General features: G+C 37.5%; 1 protein-coding gene across 7 annotated transcripts in view; it reads left to right on the plus strand.

Moving 5' to 3' along the window:
• The window catches only part of NFIA (nuclear factor I A), a 554190-nt gene that overhangs the window by 411941 nt on the left and 116182 nt on the right, over window positions 1–26067 (plus strand). For all 7 annotated transcript variants that reach the window (XM_075998837.1, XM_075998844.1, XM_075998842.1 and 4 more), the window contains exon 4: window positions 18727–18801. In XM_075998837.1, the coding sequence (XP_075854952.1) occupies window positions 18727–18801 (75 nt within the window). The remainder of the gene's footprint in view (window positions 1–18726; window positions 18802–26067) is intronic.

Raw genomic sequence — 26067 nt, forward strand, 5'->3', positions numbered from 1 at the left:
AGGCCTGGGCTCTGTCCTGTGCTGCTTGCCTTTCAGATGAATCTTTTCATCCAGTGGGGAATAAAGGTTGCCCACATCTGTCTAGAGGCTGGCTGCCACCAAGGTGTGGAGAGCCATATTTTATCTCTTCTATGTAGTAATAACTGTACTTTTTATGTCACAGGCAAGCTTATATATCTGGTAACACTAAGCCTGGCTGTGTAGACTTGTGGGGACACAGTTGTAGCACAGTTGGCCTGCACTTTGGGTGTTGGGAAGTAGAGTTCATAGAGGTGACCCATGGCCAAGCAAGAGATTTGTACTCTGTCTCATCTTTTGTCCACATGAGACTTTTGTAAATGTAGTGTCCACATCCTTTCTGAAGCCCTCCAGGTGAAAACACTTGTATCTACATTCCTCTAGGGGTGTTCTTTATTAGAATTCTTTATTACCTAACTTGATTGGCAAAAGCGGATGAGCTCCTCTATCTTGGTTCTTAGTGACATTCTGTAATTTATTGCTGAATTATTTACAATAAGGTTTACCCTATTTATTCAGTCTCAGTTGATGCACCAAAAAATCTTAAACCAAACAACAACAACAAAAAAACTTTTTAGTACTGCTGCCCCCCCATGTGTTCCCTGCAAACTTCCACTATTAAGTCTGTACGGTGTTAAGCTTGCATACAGTAAATTAAGTAGTAGTCAAGGATGGATTGAAACTGTATGGAAGGGAGAAGGAGTAAAGGGGATTTGGTGTTAAAGGATATAAATTGTTTTTTTTTTTTTGCCACCTACAAGAAGTGCACTTTATTTTTTTTCTCCATTTATTTTTTATTGTATATTTTTTATTTGTATATGTTCATGAGATACAAATGTAATTTTGCTACATTGATATATTGCACTGTAGTGCATACATCACTAAAGCAATATAGATACAAATCGTTTTGATAGATGATTGTTTTAGTGGTATTAATAAGGAAAAAATAATCTTCCCATTGGATTGTTTGATGAAGTTCCCTTAGACTGTACAGCTGAAGTTTAAGTTTGGATGGAATCCACTGGGTCCATTATTGGGTAGTAAAAAAGAATCTGTCCTTAGGCATGCAGATCAGGAATTTGTTTGAAGACAAACACTGATGACAATAATGGTTATTACAACCCTGTCACCATATTCTGAACCCTCTCTAAGTGTCTGGGCCTCCGGAGTAGGTATTCTTACCCAGACAATTAGAAAACATTGCCTCCAGTTAAGGATGGGTTCTTCGATTTGATTGCTCGAGTTGAAATCCCAACTCTGCTAGTTACTGTCTGTGTGTCTGTCCTTGGGTTAGTTGCTGAGACTCTGCCTCGGTTGCTTTCTCTGTAAGATGAGGTTATAAAAGTACTTACCTCACAGCACTTTGGAAATTACAGGAAATAACTCATGACAAGGCTGAGAAAAATATCTGGCACATAGTGAGCACTCAGTAAATATTAGCTCTCATCACTTTATTGTTATTCTTACACCCACAAGGAGACTGCGTTACTTTTCCCCGCTTATGTAACTAATCCTGCTGGCCTTTGGGGACTTGTGTAGGCCACCACTGCTCTTCCAGGAAACGCTCTCAGTAGTTTCGTGCTCTCAGAGCCTGCTTCCACTACCAGAGCCCTTATCACTTTGCACTGGGATGGTTTCTATGTGGGCTTGCCTCCCGTAGTGCCTGGGACAGAGCAAGTATTCAACAAATGTTTCTTGATAAGTCAATAAAAGTTTAATTACTTTACTTAAGGTCACAATGCTAGTAATTGAATGAGACCCATGTCTGACTTATAAAAATAAATAACAAGCAATAATAAGAAAAGTAGTCCCCTAATGATAATAATACATTAAAATATGATTCAGGGCTGACCATAATTTACAGAGTACTGCCCAAATTACTTGAAACAGTCCAAATTTTGGCCCTATCGCCCTTTCAGACCTATATTTAGCAATAATACCTTATCTTCTGCCTCAACATACACACTTGACTCCCTGTCTCTAGGGTTATCCTTGTTGCTCCCCATAAATCCAACTTACGCTTTCATCATCTTCTCTCAAGTAGCTGTTGCTATTTATTGAGGCCTACGTTGTAGAGGCCTGTAGTGCTCTAAGGATGCAGAAATGGCAGCAAAAGATGGTGACATTGGAACTGGGTGTTGCAGGAGTAGATCAGGTCTTCCTCTCTAGATCTTCTCTGAAAGGTGTTTTTACTCATCTGCGAGCCCTTGAGGACACAAAATATGTTGACATTTACTCTCTGAGTTTGCCATTTGTACTTGGTTCATAGGTTGGCATCGATAGATATTTGTGGAATGAATAAATCAAACTGTAGAGAGAAGTTTTAAGTTTATCATTAAGGCACCTTTTTAAAAGACTACATTTAGCTTCTTTCTAACCCTTTGTTGGTAGCTGGGACCTCAGAAATTAGCCATTGAGCTTACTGACTCTTTTTCGAATGATTTACTGTATAATAGAGCAGAATGCTATTGGCTTCACCAGCTGTGGCCAGAAGGGCTCCCCGTTCAAATTAGCCACAAATCATGTCCCTCATGGCATTGTTGCTAATGGTGACACCGAGGGTCAGAAATGCCTACGGTAGTGAAAAATATTTCAAGTACCCCTGACAGTTAACATCTGACAAGAAAGCGCTTTTCTCTGTGTGAGTTTTTGAGCAAGTAAATGAAATTCAACACACACATACACGTCCGTTTGTGTGTGCCTACACACTCCCAGGCCTTCCTGCCTGGTCTGTGACTATTCCACAACCTTGGGAGATTTTGTAGATTTCCTGATGTTAGGGATAGGCCTTGAGCTAAGGGAGGGGGCCCCTTGGTAATCACAAAGCAGAAGGACTTCCACGCAACCTGGCACTGGGTAGCTGCACTTGGCTCTTAATTTTGGGAAAATGACAGGTATTCGATAAAGTGTCAGAGTGATTAGAGAAAAATAAATTAGAGAGCGCTGGAGGAACTGCCCTACTTCTGAACAAGCAGTTGAAACAAAGGCACTCATTGGAATTCCTGGTTAGTTGACATCATGTAGCCTGTTGTTGCTTAGTTTTGTTTCCTGTCTATTTTCGGGGTGTTTTTCTTTTGCTTTTAGCAATAGTGACTTGGTTCATTTTGGTCCCATGTCTCTTTTTAGTTCACTGACATCCTTGCATTGATAGCAGAGAACAGAATGCATATTTATTTTCAATTTTTATATGTTATTTCATATTTCTGTAGAGTCTGTGGATTTTTAGGTATGATGATACTGCCATGGACAAACCAGATGCTATCTGAGTGATTCCTGCAAGTTTATCAGTGCAGTGAACCTGTCTTCTCAGTAACAACAAAAGGAGATCAGAGAGGCTTAGCCAATGTGCTCACACACACGTACAGACCAACAAACCAATATTTGAAATCAAGATGCTTCCAGAAAGTCCAAAATGTATGGTTTACATTAATAGCCCTATGTCTGAGATCTCTTTCCCACCAAAGACAGTAGTTTAGATACAATGTTTTTGCTTGTTTTTTTTTTTTTTTTTTTAAATCAAGTTTTCACTGTAAAATCTGAACTAGATATTTGAGTAAGGGTAAGAGGTAGAGGGCATGGCTGGAAGAAGAGACACTTCAAAAGAAGAGTAATAATCAGTCCCTGTCTTATAAGGCTTTGTATTCTAGTTATAAATAGTTCAATGGTGGGCAAGATCACTCAGTATGAAATACCTAATGCGATCTGTAAGGCAGTGTTTATACACTAGAGGGTGTTTTCCCCCAGGGACCATATGGCCGTCCTTAGAGGTGCTCAAAAATGTATGGGATCCTTTTTGGTTGTCACAACAAGGGAATGTTGCTGGCTTTCATGGGTGGAAACCAGGGATGCTAAGTGTCCTGCAGTGTCCAGGGTAGTTCTTAACATTGGAAGTTGTTACCCTCAGAATGCTGATAACCTCCATGGAAAACACTGCAGTAATTCTGAGAACATGAGCGCTCTTACATAGAGCTGAGTCTGAGATGTACTCAGCCCCTGTTCTGTGAGTGAAACAAAGGTTCTGTTCCCTAAAATCAAGGAAACGGCCTGCATCATGAAGTGCTTCAATGATCAAAGTCAGTGGAGTGAAACATGTCGATCATTCTCCTGCCTAAGAGGCCAAATTCTTTTAGCATTGATTTACAGCTATAAGGAATCAAGACCCTTTCTTTAAAGATGCTCCTGATGGCTCTCCATTTATATTGAAGTAAGGAGCTAAAGTGTGGAGGTCCTGGACTTGGGGGTAGTTTATTTCAAAATGTTAGTATTAATTCCTTATTTCATATACCTTTTTATACCATCTGAAGTATTTTCACATTTAAAAAAATTTAAATAGTTTTTATTTGAAAAATACTGAAAAACAAAATTAGGTTTCTAAATACCTATTTTCCAGAGCAGGTAGCACCACACATTCATTTAGTGACTAATAGGAATTTTCAGCAAACCAAATTCTAAAATAAAGAAAAATTAGAAAAAAAAAAAAAAAAGAAGCCATTTTTCATTCTCTTTATCTGAATACTTCTATGTATTGTTTATTGGAAAAGTAGGTAAAATTTGATCTACTGTAAGAAAAATTGACCTAGGGTCCATTTCTAAAAGTATCAGTAGTTATTACTCCAAAAATGTAAGACCAAATTTTGTATCACCATATGTAGGCTAATACTTGGCACATGTAGATGTTCAATATGTATTTAAAGAATAGATACTGATTTATATTTAAAATTATTTTAGAAATTATAATTATTTTTATAAATATTACAAAAGAGTATATTTGTAAATAAATGAGATTATATTTAGGAATTAGATTCTTAAAATTTGTACCCAATTTATTTAAAATAATTTAGACTAAGTACTGTTATATCTCAGTTTTTAAGAAAAACCTAAGAAATTCCAGAGGACTTATTTTTAATAGCAATTTGTGTTGCTAGCTTTAGACAATAATTTTATTTTTACTCAAAAATTGACTGAAATAAAATTATATTATCTACATTTTGATTTATATATATAACTTTTATATGAATACCTTTAATATTTAATATTCTATGTCAAAAGAACATGGTTATTTCTAAATGTCTTTTCTATTAAAAATTCCCCATATAATTCAGGATCTAAGTATAAAGACTATATTTATTATTTATAATAATAGCTATGATTTTTGAACACATCTGTGTTTCAGGTTCTTTGCTAAACATTTTAAATGTACTATTACTCCTAACAACAAACTTAGGAAGTAAATACAATTAGTGTCATTTTACAGATGGGGAAATTGAGGCTTAGGATAATTAGAATTCTGATTTCCAAATACAGCCCCGTCTTCTTTAAATAATACATTGAAAATATGATTTTTATTTTTATCTCTTTTTTACAAATCAGGCAGGTACAGAAAGAAAATATGATTTTTGAGTGACAAAATGAATGAACATTTTTCCATATTGTTGCCTTTTCGAAAGTAAAGACAAGCACATTGCAGGTTCATCCTGATTTATATTTAGCCCAGAGTGTTTGGTTTTCTGATCACAAATAACTAAAAACTATGAAACTTAGTGTGTTTAATAATTACATATTTCCAATTAGCTATATAACTTATTTAAATTCAAAACTAAGTCTGGAGAAGTTTGACAAATAAAACCAAAGTAGCTTCATTTTAAATGAAGTTTTACAAGCAATGGTAATACTTCGCTAAGGAGAATGGACACTGGCAGATTTGAATCCTTTGTTGCAAGCTGACACTTTGAGGGAATGTTCTTAGCAAAACACTCACTTCAGCGGAAATTAGGTCAGCCTTCTGGAACATTTATCATGTATACCTGTCACCAGCAAGACCCAGTCCTTAAAGTGAACCGAGATCACAGCACTGGTCCCTATTGCTCTGAGCTGCAAAGGACACTCTAAACCAATAGTTCTACAAATATGTGAGCTTGGCAGAAGCTCCCATGAAACCGAAGCCAACACCCATATAGTTGCTCTGGGAATTGAATTCCTTAATACTTTGTTTATAGAATTTGAAACAGCAAATGGATTTGGTCTGTTCTGAAAAAACAATCTGTCCCATGGCTTGTTTGGAATAACATCTAGAGTTGCTATAGAAGGATGCAGGCAGATGATCCATGTCTGATTTGGAAAACAATTTCACCAGCTTCTCTTTGTGCCCACTCAATCAGGTTGGTTTTTGCTCTACTCAGGTTATTATTTGCATAAAGAAAAGGCCTCCTTCTACTGAAGCTAAGCAGCTGCTAATTTGATATAGAAACTAGAGTGGTTAGCAAAATCCAGAGCTAGACTAGTTAGCAAAATCCAGAGCAGTGGAAGGTAAGATAGAGTGTACGGTAAAAACCAAAACAACGTAAATGAGTCATAACTCGATGTCCTTTTAGTAATCATATGGCATCATTCTGATGGTTTCAGAGCAATGTCAGCAAGTGTGAGGATACTAAGTAGGAATCTGAGAGTGTGTTTGTGTCCATGTATATGCATTTCAGCCCAGTGAATATAATTCATGGAGGGTTTTATGGATTGAAGCAACCACATTCTCTAGGCAGCCATGTCTCTGTATCTACCAGGTTAGGTTACTTTATCTTTGAAAGGAAATAATCACTCATCTTTTTTATGAGTATGTTCATATGTGGCAGGTATACCTAGAGACTTCACTAAAAAATTGCTAATATATGTATGAAATTGGTTAAAGAAAAACACAAATATTATATAAATATTTGTGTAGTAGCAGGAATCTACCTTAACATCTCAAGAAGAACAAAAAGAATAAATATGAATAAATGTTTCATTTCTGTGTTCATCATACATATACTAAGAACTTCTCATATGTTATACACTGTACAAATGGTAGAGTTAGAAGGACGAGAGAGATATAGTTCCCACTGTCCTGGTTCAAGCCATGTGTATGTGTCTGTCTGTGTGTGACAGATGCTTAAACAAAAAATAATGATACCTTATGTGGAAATGCCTCAACAGAAATTATTTTAAAACTCAGGGAAGAAACTCAAGAAATTAAGGAAATTTTATCTATGAAAAGTAGCATGTAAAACAGTTTTTTTCATAACCACATCTTTAAGAAAGATGGGCTTGTTTTATATGAAAGTCCAGAAGATTTGAGGGGCTGAGGGAAGAGAATGGGTATGGAAGAAATCCACCAATGAATTCCTGTTGGGAGAATTAAAAAAAAAAAGGAAAAAAAAAAACCAAAACACTAACTTTCATGATCACACTCTATTAAGCCAGGACCAGGAAACAATTTCTAATCAGCACTCTGATCTGGGCAGAGATTGTGCAGTCTTTTGTACCAGGCCTCAGATCTGTGTTCTCTATTCACACATGCTCACTTCCAGCTGTTGTCATTGAAATCCCACATAATCTTCCAAGGTCAAAGGGCAGTCACCCATGGCTGCTGCAGTTAAAAGGTTATGCTGATTTCTGTTGTCAAATATTGGCCCTTTTCTCTTCCAATCACTCCCATTCTGCTTTTTTTTTTTTTTTTTAACAAGAAAAATCCAGCCTAGAATTGCATTACATGACTTTAAAGTCTTAAAAGTGTTCCTCCATTGTGCTAACACGACATGGCCTTGAACACTCTAATTCATTCTGTTACATCTCACAAAGAATTTTCTGGTACTTCTAAAATACTTTGTGCTAGGCCAGCAAACTTCAAAGTATTGTGACCCACACAATTGTAGTATGCCACAGTTTCTGCAGAATTGTATAATATAGGTTCTATAATTTAATAAACACTGTGAATTTGGGCATCAATAACTAAGTAACTGCTGGATAAATGAGCAGGAACTGCACAAAGCAAATGACTTTAGAAAAGATGAAAGGTCTTTGCATTTTGTGGTTCTAAACATTAAGTAATTTTACTATATTTGGAAAACTACATATACTTGTATGTAATATATGTGTACATGTGAGTGTGTTCTTTAGTCTTGGAAAAGTAGTTGCAAGGATTTTTAAAAATTACTGCTTCAGTTCATCAATGATTTTCTTACCATGCTTGGTAAACCAAAATCAGTGTTGAGTATCTTAAAGTTAGCACATAGCCCCTGGTCATCTTCTTTCCTTGTCATTGCAGTTGTCCTCAGGTGGTTTAGCAAGAGGGTTCTCTGTAAGTGGTTTCACAGCCATGTGATTTGGGAAGAACAGGGCAATAGGCCATTAAGGTTTTTTGCTGTTTTACATCCATGAACCAGGGTAGCCCTTGGGTGATCCAGCTTCATGTCAGTTTCACTTAAGGTAATCAGTTTCCTGAATTTATTCAGAGAATAAATTTCCTTATTTTTTCTCTAGTATATGTAAAAGTTCATAAATAGAAACTAAAGCCATTACAAATAGTTTGATCCATTTGCAAATTACCAGTTGTTACTGTCTAAGTTTAGAGAAAACTGTCATTCAGAACATAAAAACAATAAGGTTGCTTTTAAAAATCCTTTTAGTTCAAAACCAGGCTAATTAAAAAATAATTTTAAGTTTGTAGTGCATTAAAAATCATAAAATTAATTTTAAAATATTAAACTTATAAAATACTGATTGTACTATGCTAAGTATAGTGGACTTTTTAGGTTTTGTAACATAATGTAAAATTTTCTGGGTTCTCTTTTTTTTTTTTATGATGCTTTTAAGAAAAAGAAATCCCAAAAGTAAGTGTTTCTCTGTCCTTGTACCAGGCTAATTTGTTGTAGGGTCCACTTGCCAAGACACCTATTTCTGTTTATAAGTCTAATAAATACATGATTCTAAATGTTTAGGGGAAGTAGGGAGATTAATTGGTTGACAGGACAAAAAAAAAAAAGGATATTGATATTTAGCCTGGAGGAGAGAAAATTAGGTTGAATGGTTGTCTTCAAATATTTGAAGTGTAGCAGAATGGCAGGGATAAGATTTATTTTGCCTGTACCAGAGGACAAAATCAAGGTAAATGAGAAGTTACAGATATATTCAAGGAATTATTATTTTTTAAACACTCATTTTTTTATTAGTCAAAAATTCTTTGTTATGACACCATGGTTTGTTATTCTATTACTAGATGACCTTTAGGGTCCCTTCCATTTCTTGTTTATTCTATGATGATTCTAGCTTTGCTTATTTGCAAAGATACAAATAAGTAAAAATTGCTTTGCATTCTATTTTTAAATGCTTTGATATCCAATAGGCATAGTCTTTTAATTAATTGCTCAATCATTTGTAATTCAAATTCATAAACCCTCTTTATGTGAAGTCATTGAGTAATTGCATTTAGTTTAATTAAATGCTACTCTTCCCTTATTGCCTATAGGAATTGGTGAAAAGTTGTGATAGAGCCTTTCGATTGGACTGGATAATCAAGTCTGTGGTGTTCAATATGATGGATTAAAGTGAAATAAAATTTATTCTACAAAGAGAATCTAACATACATGTGTTCTAATCCTAATTCTGCCGTAATCTGTGTGACCTTAAGCAAGTCACTTAACTTCTCTGAGCTTTAGCTTCCTCCTCTGTAAAATCAGGATATTGCCAACCACACAGGGTTGCAGTAGGGATGAGGGCTAACATAAAGTGCTCAGCAGGGTGCCAAATGCATAGTAAATAGTGGATAAATAAAAGATATACTTTTGATGAAAATTATTAATAATACTACTGGATAAGTTCTAGGGACACATTTTTCAGATAGAAGCCTAACTTTACAATGTCTGTCATTTAGCCTGATTCATTTTCCCAATGTAGATATGTTAAAGTGATCACAAGTTAAGATGTGGAGTGTCCCTGAGCCATGCATTAAAAATGGTTATTACCGGCCGGGCGCTGTGGCTCACGCCTGTAATCCTAGCTCTTGGGAGGCCGAGGCGGGCGGATTGCTCAAGGTCAGGAGTTCGAAACCAGCCTGAGCAAGAGCGAGACCCCGTCTCTACTATAAATAGAAAGAAATTAATTGGCCAACTGATATATATATAAATAAAATTAGCCGGGCATGGTGGCGCATGCCTGTAGTCCCAGCTACTCGGGAGGCTGAGGCAGAAGGATCACTCAAGCCCAGGAGTTTGAGGTTGCTGTGAGCTAGGCTGACGCCACGGCACTCACTCTAGCCTGGACAACAAAGTGAGACTCTGTCTCAAAAAAAAAAAAAAAAAAAAAAAAAAAAATGGTTATTACCTTAAGAGGTTAAGATTCTACTTTCCCCTGAGCACATTAAACCAAATGGAGAAGAGAGAAAAAGGAGTAGCATAAACCAATGTACCTGCAGAACATTTGCCAAAAACAAATGTTATCTTTGCCAAATTATTGGGGAAATAATGAGTTAAATCATAGTAAGAAAGATTACTGCAGAAATTTTCAGAGCCTTTAACATGTAAAGGTTCTTTGCCAGTTTCTAAGAGTGGCTATGGTAATGTTTTCCATACTTATTTTACTATGGAAACCTTTATTTTATATCTTTTATTTGTTTTTGGTGGAGTGTTTTGGGGAATTATTCCATGTAACCCAGTTTGGGAAGTGGTGATAAGAACCCCAACGTGGAGGATGGACCACATGAGTATTTGGAGAATAGCAGGTGGGACATCATGGTGGCAACACAGAGTATATATTTGGGTGGTATTGGAAGACAATGCTGAAAAGGTTATTAGAGGCCAGATTTTGAGGGGATTTAAATACCTAGCTAAAGAGTTTTAACTTAATTCTCAAGAAAATCATGAAATATTGATGGCCTTTTTTTTTCACCTAGAAGACACTAACAATCCATCCATTCTTTCCCTACTGTGCTAGTGAATCAAAGTGGAGAAAAAACACCTAGCAAGCACCACAAATATGTGTGCCTACAGGAGCCTTACAGGTTATTCAAATAAGTGCAGCACAATAAGGAATATTAGGGAGCATGATAAATTTATAAGCTCATCTCCAATTTAAAAGCATTCCTATGCAAAATCATCATCATCATCATCAATACTGTGCTAGCCAAGCAAAATGTTTGCTAACTAGAATTAGCCTGGGGGCTACTGAGTTGTGACACTTTAAATTCAAAAGGGAAAAGTTATAATAGTAATTCTGTTAGTTAGGGTAAGTGCTCAGCTATCATAACAAAGAAACACAAACAAACATATATATAGTGGTTAATGTACATTGAAATCTATTTTACTTTTTGATAACACTCCCAGATTAGGGGCTAAGTTGGCAGAGTGCTTCTACTGCACAGTGTCCTGGGTTCCTTCTGTCGTATCGCTTTGCTGTTCCATAGAGATTGTCTTTGCATGGTAGAAAGTGTGCTAGCTCATAAAAAGGGGAAGAGAGAGTGTCCAGGGAAGGAGTTTCCTTTCAGGCATGTGAGATAGAAGCTGACTATATCACTGCGTTCACGTTATGGTTGTGGCCACTCCTGACTGTCGGGGAGGCTGGGAAGTGTGATTTCTAGCTGTCAGCCGTGGGTATGTGAGAACAGCCTGGAGACTCAACACAGGAGGATATTGCAATGGCTTTTGTTAGTTTCTAATGTTCTTCCAGAAGGGTCTTATAAAAAGACCCAATTTTACATAATTTTACATAAATACGTTGCTGAAAATGTTGGTATAAAATACCTTCCTTGACTGGGGATGGAAGTGCCTGAGAGTAAGGACCTTGTGTTATTTCCTGTTGTCATTCCCAGGTACCAGGACTGTGTTTGCCACGTAATGGACATTCAATAAACATTTGTTGGATGAAAGCAGTAAGCCAAATATTGACTTTGTCTGTATGGATATGGCAGAAATCGTTGAATGACAATGACGACAAAAACAAACAAAAAGCTCAGATTAGGTGTCTGTATTGAGTAAAGGTAAATGAGCAACACAGGGAAATTTGGAGCCACAAAAGAAGGCCAATGGTATACAAGTTCCATGACACATTCTTGTCAAACTTCTTTTGGCCTCATCCTTCTTTTCAGCAAAGAGTATATTATTTCCATAATGATGACAATTCCTTAGTGGGTCATGATAAACCAGAATGACAATCACAGCCATATTACAAAAGCATTTAAAACCATCTACTTATTCATCTGAGAATCTCAAAACACTTCATCCATATTATTAGTTGGTAAATATTTCTTTACAAATTCTTAGGCACAACTTTCTATATATATATAATAAATATAGAAGAAATATAAATATAGAAGTGTTTCAGTCTTATGGTCAGTCTAACACCATATATAAATCTTTTAGTGTTTACTGTAAGTGGACTACCGAATGAATTTTCCTCCACTATCATAAAGGTTAATCACACAAACAGAATGTATAGGTATTTTATTGTTCCTATATTTTTATTTTAGTAAATGTCTGAATTTTTTGCATTTGTTTTAATATAAGGCATTATTCTAATAATAAAAATTATTCTAAAAATTAAAAAAAATCTCAAATATCACCAATGAATGGTAGAATAATTTAAATAACTAAAATATCAAAAATCATACCAAAACTTATAATTTGGCCTTAATGGATCTACAGAAACATACCCCCACAAAACCCTTAAAAAAATCTGTTTTTTAAGATGTTCTAAATGAAGAGTACAGAGGTAACATATTACTGTTTATGAGCCAATAATAATTTACTTTGTGCTTTAGAGCTGTGGTCCCCAACCCCCTGTTGGGCCACAGAGCTCCACCTCTGTCCTCTCCACCCATGGAAAAATGGTCTTCCATGAAACTGGTCCCTGGTGCCAAAAAGGCAGGGGGCCACTGCTTTAGAGGGCTGCCAAATAAGGGTATCTTAAGTCACTCATCTGAGTCACTAAACAAATATTTATTACACATCTAAAATAAGGGATTGTGCTGGACCCTATTGGCCATGTGAGATAATGAGACACAAGCCTACCCTTCCCCAGTTTGTTGTAGGAGTGCAGAGGGAAGACATATAAACAAAAAAACTGTCAACTCAGGTAGAAAGAGGCAAGTGACATATGACAAGTAGAGCTGAAGTTCTCCTAACATAACAGAATTCACTGAACACACCTAAGATGCCCTGAGCTGGGGAGAAGAGGGAAGGTTAGGGAGCCACATTCTCATAGGTGTGAGAATAGCCCCAGACGTACAAGTATGGAAAAGCCCAGTGCTTTGACCTGTCATTTTACTAGTGATGGAACCTTATTCACCAGGGAAAGAATGGAATAGAGATGTGTTCTTTTTGATGAAATGAACTGTATATCACAATTTGCCAACATCCATTAACCAGATGAGATGTGATAATTTAGGGCTGAGAGCCCCTTGATATACCAACAGGAAAAACAAAAATACCATCTTGTGTACAAACTTTCTTCCTCAGATACAAAATTAACTCTGTTTCATGGATATCAAAACTTTCTTCAGTGGTCAGCCCCCTGGATGGTTTGTTCCCAGCTGTCCCTTGCCCTGACCTCTCAATAGTTCTGCAAGGTTACCTGTCTTCTCTGCAAATCTTTTTCTTACTGTCCTGCATGTTAAAAGGTAGATAGATGTTCAGTTCCTCCATGAAATGAGATTTGGTTCCCATGTAATGACATTTTCCATAATAACTGCTGATATCATCGAGGTAAAGAGAGCTGCTTTTCCTAACAACCCATAAAAGAATTTAGCTTTTTATATTTCTACCTCTCCCAGATAGTCTAATCTCTCCCCACTGTGAGTATGACTGACTCCGCAGTATTGAAATCTGTGCTCTAATTGGGAATCCACTGAATAAGACTTTAGTGAATGAACTTTTTTAGCCATTTTATATAAAATGAAAAAGGATCTGCTCCTCATTTCAATCTCCTATACAATTGCTCTGAACAGTAGTACAGAATTGTAGAGATAGATCATTGAGCAATCTGGCTTTTCATCTAAGGCATACTTAACAAAAGTGTATGTTTTGCACTTTTTTCCGAGAGGCCCTATTCAAAATGTAAATCTTGGGCCCTTTCAGGAATGTTTAATGAGCTTGCCATCTGAGGATCTTTTAATGCTAATAACATCTGAATTTGGAATTGCTTAAATTTACCTTTTATTTTCTCTTCCACTTTTCTCTCATTTTGCAATAATGTAGAATAGCCAGATTAGTGTAATTTCCCTGAAAGTCATTTTTATGATTTGGTTTGTGTTAGTGAGAATGAAATATTAATTCACTCAGGTTCACTTAGTAATTACGTTAGCAATATCACTTTTTCCATCATTTCTTAGGTTTCATTTCTCATTGCTGTGTTCTTACAGACTTCATCAGTGGGTTTCCAAGTAATTGGTGAAGGAACAAAAGCAGTTTCATAGCCGTTTGAAGTTGCGTGGAGTGTTTACACAGACCTTTCCTCGGGGACACATGATAAACACAAACTAGCCAAGGCTGTCTGATAATACTGCAAAGAGATGGTTACATCAAAATTGTGAAATAATTATACTCTTTATTTTTATTTTTCTGGTTATTATACATTCACATATATTTTACCTTATAAATTTATAAGGTAAACACACATTCTACTAAGGTAAGCCCTGGGAGGCGGGTTGCTGGTAGGGTAGGGAGGATGAAATTGTTATTTTTGCAGTGACTTTCTCAGGATCACACAAGATCTTAGTTTAAGCTTGGGATCTTAGTTTAAGCTTAAATCTCTTTTGGAGTGGGCCCTTTTGGTCTATGATGGGCAATAACACTGCCCTTTAACTCTGTTGTTATTAATACTTGATCTCCCCAAATATGAACCATGATGATAGCAACAGGACCATCCCCAGGCATTTCTCATTGTCTGTCCCGTCCTGGTACTGCTTAGTTTGGAGGGAATATTTGGAGAGTTTATTTTAATAGTGTTCCAGTGCAGATTGGCTCACTTGTAGTTCAAACTATATTGCTAGAAATGAGAGAAAGAGACAGAAATCAGAAGTTCTATGAACATTTTTATAAAATAAACATAGCTGAGCCCAACTTGAGTTTTGTTCATTCAGAGGCATCTCCAGAGTAGTTACCACCTGCCAGGCACTGTGTTGGGACCTGCAGGGCCAAAGACACAGAAGATGCTTCCTCCCCTCAAAGGGATCACAGTCTCAGATGAGAAAAAGACAAAATTACAAATTCAGTGTGCTAAGTTCTAGGTTAGAGCTATATAGAGAGTAAACCCTGTTGATATTATGAAAAGAGAAAAGGAGTCTTGTGGATGGGACAACAAGGGAAGACTTTTGGTAGAGGTGACAACAAAGCTGAGTCTTAAAGGACAGATAGGAGGTGGCCAAGCAAAGAATAGACAGGAAGAAGGAGCAGTACTGGGGACAGTGGTAAACCAGGTCCAGGGAGGAGCATGTAGTTCTCTTAGGCCAAGGAGTAGAGCCAGAAGGAAGAGATAGGAGATAAAAAACGAGCTTGGAGAACAAAACTGAGGCTATATAGAGGCCATATGCCATGGGAAAGAGTTTGCACTGCACCCTGAATGTTCTTTAGGGGTCTTTCAAGATTTCTGTCTGATAGAGCAGTGAGCTCTAAACACATTGGATTTATCTCAGTTTCTCCAACACCTTGTTCTTTCCGACCTCAGGGCTTTTGCATGTGTTAATCCCTCTGGCTAAAGAGCTTTTCCTCCTTCTTTTCCTGGCTGGCCCCTTAATAACTTTCAGATATTAGCTTTTAAGAGAGGCTGACTTCCCTGACTTCCCTTTATAAAGCTTTTGCTATTTGTTTTATTCTTATCATTTATACCATTTATAATTTTTAAAATAATTCATTTGTTTTACATGTTTTCAGCTGTCTCTACTTCTAAACTGTCAATCTAGGTAGGGGACTGTATCTTGAGCCCCTAGCACAATGCCTAGCACATGGTAGGTGCTCAATAAATATTCGTGGAGTAAATGAACAAATCTTCATATTTGCCTGTTAGTGAGGCAGCCACAGCCAAAGAGTGGAGAATAGACTGGAGTGGAATCCAAGACTGATAGTAGAGACATAGTTAGGATGCTTTTCCATCCAGCTGGTGAGAAGTGGGAAGACCCTGAGCCACGGTTGTAGGAGGGAGATGGAGACATACCTAAAGTCAAGAGTCACAGAATCAGTGGGGATTTATTGGATGCATGGGATTGTAAGAGGCAGGAGTCAGGGATGACACTAAAACATAGAAAACTAGATAAATGGTGAATGGTTCCTTGAAATAGGGAACTCAGAAGAGTAGGAACAGGTTTTCGAGGGAGAAGAAAATGAGTCCAGCTTTGGATATGTTGAGACTGAGAAAACCCATGGGCTATCTGAGTAGAATGTCCAACACATACTTATGTCTATGGGTTTGGAACCCAGGAGAAAGATCTTGGCAAAAGATAAAGATTTGAGAGACATCAGCCTAGAGATTCATTTGTCTACTGGTTGAACAGACACTCACTAACTGCTTTGTTTCAGGTATTAAGGATACAGTGGTGAACAAAACAAACATTATTCTAGTTTTCATGTAAATATTACTGTCTAGACTGGTAGCTGATGACATGGAAGTAGATAAAACAACTTAGGAAATATGCACACATGCACACACACACACACACACACACATATATATATATACAGGGAGAAATGAGCACAGACCCCGGAGAACAGCATTTAAGAGGTGGACAAAAGAAAAGGGGCAACCTGGAGAGGGTGGTACTTTGAATGGATGAATGCAGAGGTCCTGCCCCTTCCCATGTCTTTGCACCAAACTCAACTCAGTCTTTAAATGTGCAACGTTTGGGGGATGGTCACGCTTGAGGCTCTGACTCCAGGGAGGAGGGGGAGCATGGGCAATATATGTAACCTTAATACTTGTACCCCCATAATATGCTAAATGAAAAAAAGAAAAAAAATAAAGAAAAACACTTCTATATATATAGAAATAAATAAATAAAATAAAATATATTGCTTGCTTTGAGGTGGCAGGATTAAAGTGCATGTGTTTACATCCACTCTGAACAGGAATTCATGTTAGCTCATCCCTAAAATAAGGAATTTCAAAGATTGGAACTGAAACAAGTATCAGCCCGCAAGTCAAGTGATAAAGACAGAGACAAGCAGGAGCTGGAGATCAACCCAGATTTTCCTGCTCAACTGTGAATTTCCTTGTTATTGTTCTATGTGTTTTAAGTCAACCTTAATGTTCGTTGTGGTTGGATTTCCTTTGTTATGATCTGTGGGATAAATGTGATGTTAACTGTGTCCTAATAAGAAGGAAATGTTATGGTCTGTTTTGCCAAGACCTCATTAGAGAATTTTTATTTCATTTATTCATTTTTCTACCTTTCAGTTCTCTTAATCCAAGAAACAGCACCTTAGGCACTTACCAAATAAAAGCCAACTGAATACCTGGGTGTGAGTGGTTTTGAGAGGTGAAATTTCTTAAGCACGTTTACGGTGAAATTTTTCCATTTTATTTTAAAAAGTAGTTTACAGTAATTCTATGTCCTAAAACTTAGAACTGTTTTATCTAAAATACCATAGATTGTGTGTTTGATATAAAAGTTAACTGAAATTTTTCTTTTAAATCTCAGTAAAAATCTTTCGTATGCAAAAATCCAGTGTAACCAAAAAAAGACAAATAGTTTGCAGGTCCATTTATAATCCCCCTAAACATGGTGATTTTTTACATGTGTTTATGTACATGACATCTAATAAATTTATTGGTGGTTATACTGTGCCACAGGTAAACTTGCTTCCCCTTAGTAGTGTATAAAAATCTAGCTTTCATCAATAACATACATTTTATTTATGGATTGTTATATATTCACATTGTCCTACTTTCTTATATCGTATTTCTAAAAGGTATGTTTCTTATTTCAAAGAACAGTTAATTCAAAAATCCCTTCAGCCAACAACTTCTCTCTCCCAAATTGTAAAGCAGGTAAAGATTAAGCTGACCTTAGACAGATCTCTCAACTAGAATCTACCTATGTGAGACTCCTAGCATCAGAAAATTTTACAGGCAGAGAGGAAAACTACATATCATAGATTATGAACTCCTTGCCATTTGTTAAGTTTTATGTTTCCGAATATACCATAAAATTAAATGAGTGATTGGTGATAGACATAATATCAGATATCTTCAAGAAAATTAATTATATCTAGCAGAAATGAAGCAGACATAAAGTTCAAACATTAAGCCATTGTTGAACCATTGATTTATTTATGCTTTCTCAAAAAAAAAAGAAAAAGTTAACCAACACAGAAAGCTCTTGTGTGTATAAAAAAAAATCTACATTTTTATTTGTGCTCCAGAGAACTTATTTTCATGTTTTATGAGTCAGGGCTTGCTTTTTCTATTCTGGCTTTTCAAAAATTCACCCTGTGGTGCCTCTAGAAATGAAGGGAACATCTTTAAATCTTGTTTGAGTTAAATGAATGGATAACTAATCCGGATCAGATGTGTTTTTAGAGAATAACGTTTAAAAACTAATATGGAACTCAGCTCTCTGGCTGCTTCTTAGGTATGCTGTTTTCATCCAGATTGTTGAGGTCTCAGAGGTCACCCAAGGTAACCATTTATTTTGAATTGTCTTTTGTTTCAGATTTCCTGTTGAATTTTTTTTTTTAACCATTTCAGAAATCAGCCAGTAGGTGTTGTGTCACAGCTTTCCACAACCTCCAGAGTCAAACCAAAAAAACTAACTCCATAGCTAAATGACTGTGCCCTCCCACAGAAACCCCAGCTAAGCAGAGAATGAGATTAGGCATCACATTGTTTAATCATAGTGAAACTAATATTTAGGGTTCTGTTGTCAAATGTCTTCTATTTATGACACTTTGTTTTCTTTTGTTTTTGTTTCCCCAGGACATTTGGGCTTCCAGGACAGTTTTGTCACATCAGGTGTTTTCAGTGTGACTGAGCTAGTAAGAGTGTCACAGAGTAAGTATAATTTTGCTTTGATTTGGTACAGATTTGCCTTGGGTTTGTGCATACTTTCTGCGGAGGACTCCTAGAGACATGCAGAGCTTTCAGAATCCCCTTTTCATCTGCTCATTGGGAGAATTCTGACACATAGTCTGACTGCCAAGAATTCAAATCAGGAAAGATTAAATATTATTTTAATGTGAGGTGGAAGGACCCAAATTCTGAGGGTCTCACATATTCTCTAGTTTGCAGTGTGAACTTAGTTTTAAAAAATTCTGAGGCTTCCTGGATTTCTAAGAAATTCTGCATTTTAAAAGAATTTGTTTTTGACCTTTAAACAATGCTAATGCCCTCAGTGTGAGTGACACAGTACAGGATGATCATTACCAGCTTGTCAATAAAGACTAACAACAGTGAATGAGGAGTACCTGTCACCACCCTGTTCCATTGATCAAAGACCCGTTGATTGTATTTTTGCTATGACATAATGTAGCAAGTACAAGGACACATTATATGATTGTCTCTCTCTCATACACGCACACACACGTACACACGTACAGAATTGCCTTCCCTTAAGAATGTATTTCTGTTTTTATTTAAAAGCATACCTACAATTACTGTGATAGTCTAGGTGCCAATAAAAAGAAGGAAAAACAAATACCAAATATTAAAATTTTATTTTTTACCCCTCCACCTACTTCAAAACACCACTTCAAAATTTACATTGTTGAAATTAGTTTCAGGCAGCATCGGCCCCTTTGTGGAATCAGGTGGAGTAAAAATAAATATTTTCATTTCAAGTTCATAGCCCCCCTTCGCTTTGTTACAGGCTTGCAGGATTGACCGAGTAAGCCAGTCAGTCTCATGACAAGATGCCAGGTCAAGCAAGTCAAGCCATCCTGATTTCGCAAGCCCAGATTCTGCCTGTTCTTCTTTCAGTCACTCATAGGCTGGAAGAGTCTTGAGAGGCCAGAGGGTGACACACAACCTGGGTGCAGGGGAGAATCTAATGACTAGTGAGCGTTTGCTCTCTGCCAGGCACTGAGCTAGGCCTTTGTCTGCTATGTAAATTAATTCTGGCAATAAACTTGTCAGATAAGAAATTGCCTTCAGTTTTACAGATGAGTTGAATTGAGGATCTATTTGTTTATCTGAAGCCAAGTAGTGGGCAAATGGTTAAGCTAAGTCTCTATCTATAATGCTAGAATCCATACTCATAGACTGGCCCAAGGGAACGTGAAGGAATCTACAATGTGAGACTAGAGAGGGAAAATAGTGGAAAGGGAGCTGTGGGTGTTAGAATTCTAGAAGTCGATGCTGAGGTGTTCTGTGTAGAGGAGTGGCAGTCCTAAGGAGTGAGGCAGTAGGAGAAGCAGGTTGTGACTTGGACTGGAAAAGTTGCTGATGTGTGCTTAAGGTACCAACCAGGTAAGTAGAGACTGGATTACTTCATTAACCTGGAGGGCATATGCTGCCTAGTTATGGCACAGCTGATTAGCCAGTTATTTACCATAGACAAATAACAATGCACATGCATAGCTTTTGCTACTTCTTAAAACTTTTAAAATGATAAATATCCCACTTTTGTTGTAATTTTAATAATAATAGTAATATAGGGAGTATATAGCAGAGTATTCCTGTCATAGTAGCAGTACAGGGAAATATATTCATTGAGCCCTTACTGGGATTTAAACATAGCCTTAAAAAGTGAAAAGGAAATCCTTTTAACTCTGAAGAGTGGAGCACTGGACCATTTACCCTGGATGCTGTGATGTGTACATTATCACCAGTGTCCCCAGGCCAGGGGGTGAATGAGAAGGCCCAGGCTGTTCAGAACCGTCCCCAGCATCTCATCCTTCTTCTCCTTCCTGTATTTTCCTGTAAGGTCTTCTGTCCCAAAGCTTGTCAGTCTCAAGCTGGATTAGACCTCCATTCAGTCTAAGATAGCATGGTTGCCAAGCAAATTCTAAACCTGCCTTCAAGACTGCCAGGGGGTATGGCTGGACAGGGAATGAATTTGCAGAGGGACCTGGATTTGTTTCCTGTCCCCGTTCAGGGGACTGTGTAGCCAATGCCTGGCATCATGAACATCCTTCAGCTCTTGAATGCTTTTTGATTCAGCACACTGCTGTGTAATCGCTCTGGGACTCACTCACACATGGCCTCGTGCTGACGGAAACTGTTTGGCACGAGTGGGTCTGGGCTGTGTCAGCAGAATCATGGCTTCAGGCCAAACTGGTCGACTGTAATCCAGAGACCCCTCTTTCCTGCAGATCTTTAATCTCAGTTTGTCAGGGTAAATTTCACAAGATTTCTGTGGCTGCTGGGATAAGGCTCCCCCAGCTCAGGTTTCCTTACCTACACACCTTTCTGTAAGACTTGATAGCCAAGCCACATGATGGAGTTGACATCCTTAACCATTCCTTGCAGTTCTGCTCTTCCTTTTGTGTTCATGTTGGAAGAACTAAGCATCCATTTCAGAGCTGTAGTGGACACTTTTTGCAGATGAGTGGGGTAGGGGTGCATCCTGTATCCTTCAAGTAGAAATAAGCTAACTGGCACATAGGTTGATTAAACACATACTCCCTGTTAGGAGTATGATATAATACTAATATGAAAAATTATAGAAGCTAGCATTTATCAAGCATATACCATGTATCAGGCATTGTGCTGGGCACTTTATAAATACTTCATTTGGTCCTCCCATGTTTGGCGTTTGTGTCCCTTTTTATAGATAAAGGATACCATGATGCTCCCAATAGGTGAAGCAGTTGCTCTTCTTCCTTTGCTGTACTCAGCTAGCTGACTGCAAACATTTTTGTCATGACCTCTCTTACAACTGCTTTATAGAACTAAATAGGATCCAAGGATTCTGTGCTTTTATTGAATAATCAGTTCTCATTGATTTGATAAACTTGTAGCTTATTAATTTGTGCATTTGAAAAAAAAAGGTTAATACTATTTTCTTATAAACCAAAGCAAGTAAAATACTTAATTAAAATTTTTTCCTGGATTTGTTTTCAGGTGTGATTTTTTTTTTAACTAATAAACTTTTTTTAGAGAAGTTTTTTAGGTCTACAGTTTTAGTCTAACACAAAATACACAAGTCCCATATACCCCTGCCCCACCAAACAGTTTTTCCTACTGTTGACATCTTTTGTTAGTGTGGTGCATTTGTTATAATTCATGAGCCAATATTGATACATAATTATTGACTTAAGTCCATAGTTTACATTAGGGTTCACTCTTGGTGATGTACATTCTATGAGTTTTGACAAATGCATAATGACATGTATCCACTATTACAGTATTATACAGAATAGTTTCACTGCCCTAAACATCCCCTGTGCTCTACCTATTCATTCCTGCCCCTCCGCCCATTGGTATTTTTACTCTCTCCATAGTTATGCCTTCCCTCTGGGTGTTTTTTATTGTCTTCAATGTCTTAGAATCTCTTCCACTGTTTTGTACACCCTCCCCCCATCACACCTAATTATGACCATATATATGGCCTGAAAATTTCACTGTAATCACTAATGATGGCCTTACCGTGACATTTTTCTCTCTTTCTGGATCTTCAGTATTCAATTTTTAAAATTTTGCTAATATAAATATTTACTTTCTCTAGGTTTCCAGTTAGTTTCTGTTTTTAGTTTTCCTCCTTTTAAATTTAATAGAGGAGGGTGGTGCTATTTCAGTATTTCCTCATGAGGATTCGCTGGAATAACTATGTGCTAAGTGTGTTGTTTATAATAGCGTTACTACTGAGGTGCCAATGGCAGAGGAACTCAGGAGAAAGCTGCTGGCTTAGCCTGCAAATCCGGAGGTTGAGGGATCAGGCGACAAGGCTGCCTGACATTAAATTACACCGGCCAGATACGTGGAGCTGCTGGGGTCAGGGACTCTGACTGAAGCTGTAATCTTCCATGCACTCCCCTCTTCCTTGTCTCCTGCCCCCCACCCTTTAAATTTTTTTTTGCATTATCATCTCAAGTCCAAGAAAGGCAAGAAAGGAGAGTTCTGTTTCTGCAGCACAGAAAGTACTATCGTGTAAAAATAAATCTCCATTTGTTCTCTTGCTACCCTTTCCCCCATGTGGTGGGACCATCTGAAAGTAGTTCTCGTTTTTTTATTACCTTGTTCTGGAGGAGGGGGAAAATACAGACCACTAGACACTGCGCCAGAGAGAAAGAGAGAAGTACTCTCTGCTTTGGGGGAGGGGCTGTACAAGTGCTAACAATGTGGTTCAGAATCACTAAAGTTGTTTTAGCATAATACTATGAGGAAAGAGACAAGAACCATCTGTTGAAATGGCTCTTACATGATGCTGCATTTTCAAACAAAGCCTTGCAGAGGCATTTTCAGATTGGTCTCGTTCCCTTGAAGTTGCTACAAAGAGAGCCCACTCTACTGGCTGCTAAACGAGGCTGCTTAGATAGCTTTCTCTGTCAGCACCCACTCTTTTGTTTATTTTGCACCAGTGTTTTCCTCAAAGTATGTGCTCTGAGGCTGTCAAATATCATTCCTGGTATGAACCCAGAAAGTTATCCTAAAAAAAAAAAAAAAATCCACTACTTCTGCCCATTTCCTTCTAAAGTGCTGACTCTATTTTACTTGAAGTTGGTGGAGTGACTTCGAACCCTTAAATACTTCACTGGGAAAGAGGAAAACCGCAAATACACACAGTCCATTGTGACTCTGGCCTGGTGGGCTCTAATTTTCCAGCCGTGGTTTGTACACCCAAGCCGGCTGCAAGGGTTAAGTAAACTTCGTGGCTAAGGATGACTTCATGGCCCTGGAATTTTGAAAAGCCAGGATTCTCAGTACACTGTGGCCAGCCTTAGAGTCTTTGGGTGTGAAAACCACTCTCAGTTACCCAGACTGAATTTGGGTTCCTGTTGCACTGCTGCAGAATCTATTAAAATCCAGGAGCTGAATTGTCCTGGCTCTGCCACAAAACTCAGCTGCTGGGTCGACTACAGGATTCTCGAGTTGTTTGTCAATGGAGAGTGGGAGTGAATGGAAGCAGGCATATGCCGCAGCCTGGCATGAGGTGGCACCCTAGTGGCTGTTTCCTGCCTTAGAAATGTGCACTCTTTCTGTATTCGCACAGAGGAATCACCATTAAGATCCGAATTGCAGTTCATTTTTGAACTTCTTTAAGTCTCTACGACCTTGGTGTGTCTTCGAGTACCCATATCGGTACACTTAGATTTTCAGGTCAGCAATTCAGTAAGAACTATTGGCAATATTCTAACCTGACACAATGAAACTACTAAAACGGAATGAACGCAGCAACAAGGTATAATAAGAAAATGGAACTCTTTGGTAGGAATGAGCCCAAATTCGAAAATACAAAATGTTCTTGCACAGAAGGACTAATGAGGATATGGGTATAGATTAAGAAATTCCAGACATCCAGTCTTTTGGGGTGCCATTTAAATATTTGCAATACTTTAGATCTTTATTAAAGTGGGATAGATTTGAAACTTCTTTTCTGAACAAGTGGCCTGTGTGTGGGTTCTCCTCTGTTAAGTAACACGATAGCTATGATCATCGCATGGAAATTAATTTTAAAAATAGGTTATATTCTTAAGCAACATCTTCTTTCAAAAGAGGCTATTTGGGCTTGAGCATTAAAGGAAGAAACAAAAAGATTATAATAAAAAATAGACTGCAGCCCTAGCATGAACAGTTGCTGTGACCTTGCCTTTTGTTTGCCATTACACAATTCGATGGCAGTCTACTCAAACGATGCTCTCGATCAATATCCTATTAAAGCAGCACAAAAAGTCTCCATAAACTTAGTGGTTAGCTATGTTTATAAATGGAACTCGGCATAATTAGATGGTCAATAGCAGGCTGTACTAGTAATTTTAAAATGAACATCACACATTTCAAATCTGTAGAAGTCAATGGCACCTCTTCTAAAGTGAGGGTATAATGGGGAACAGACAAAAGAGTGGGTGGCCCTTTAAAAAAAAATCATAATGTCCATCTCCAAAATACAGTTCTTAAAGAAAATCTGTGAAATTATGAAAGAGAAAATGCTAACTGGCCCTATATATGTTTTTCATTTTGCCTAAGCTACCTTATTCTGAATATATTATGGCCTTGCAAAATGTTTCATTTTCTAGTTTTAATTCATCCCTCATAGAAAGGTAAAATAATAAATAGTGCCATATTCTTAGGAAGAAAAATATCAGTCTGGCTGGCTTAATTTAGCGTGTTTCCTCTACTATAATTCAATAAATTTTCAGAATAAATATTGAAATTGAATTAGTTCAGAAGGATATTTTGTTGTATAATTTTTTTTCTTTTAATTTTCTTGACATATTTGGGGTGAATATTTGAACAGCAAAGCTGGCAGCAAATGGAATGGACTGATAGTCATGGAAAGTTCCATCAGACCACTTTTTCTTCTGAATCCCAGCTCACGGTATGGGTGGCCAAACTTGATTTTTCCTATCCTACCCTCCTCACCCGGTAGAGAAGGAGCCACGTGAGGTGAGAGCTGTCCCCACCCTTAGGCTGACTCAGCCCTACAAATGAAAACGTGCATACACCTTGTGTTTGATGTGTGCCCTGGCAGTTGTGTTGTGGACCACTGAGCCAGCTGAAATTAGAACTGTGGCAGGAACGAGCTGATGGCATTAGCGGATCCTTCAGTCAATGCTATGCATGAAGGTCCTGTCCTTTCTGTTACATTCCTACTCCTACAACTGTCTTGATCAGAGCTGGCAGTGAGAGTTCTCCTGGTGGGATTGGAGGGCCTTTTGTTCTCTGTTCTCAGCTGAAGCTTCTGCTAAATTTACCAGACTATGAACGCTCTTATTATAATTCTGCTAAATTTACCAGACAATGAACACTCTTATTATAAAGATTTGACCTAGGGAGAAGCACGACATAATACCTCGATGTACGTACTAAGTTGTTGTCATATTCTCTATTCGTAGGTTCATTTATTTCTGGTCTTCCCTAGGTAATTCATTGGTTATGCTTCCTATATATCATATATATAATCTATATTCAAGATGGAGCATGATATTGTATTAAATAAAATAGTACAGGGTATAGAGTTGGGGCAGGGGGGAGAGGGTTCAAGCTTTGCCACTTGTTAACTATATGACTTTGGATAATATGTAACCCCTCTTAGCTCTGTTCTTCTCATAGGTTACAATTGTTTATTCACTCAACAAATATTTATTAAATCACCACTATGTGCTGATCCTAAGTAAGAGCGCTGGAAAATAGCAACACCTCTCAGGAGTGTTATGAGGG

This window comes from Microcebus murinus, chromosome 2 (assembly GCF_040939455.1).
Source record: "Microcebus murinus isolate Inina chromosome 2, M.murinus_Inina_mat1.0, whole genome shotgun sequence".
NCBI classification, from domain to species: Eukaryota; Metazoa; Chordata; class Mammalia; order Primates; family Cheirogaleidae; genus Microcebus; species Microcebus murinus.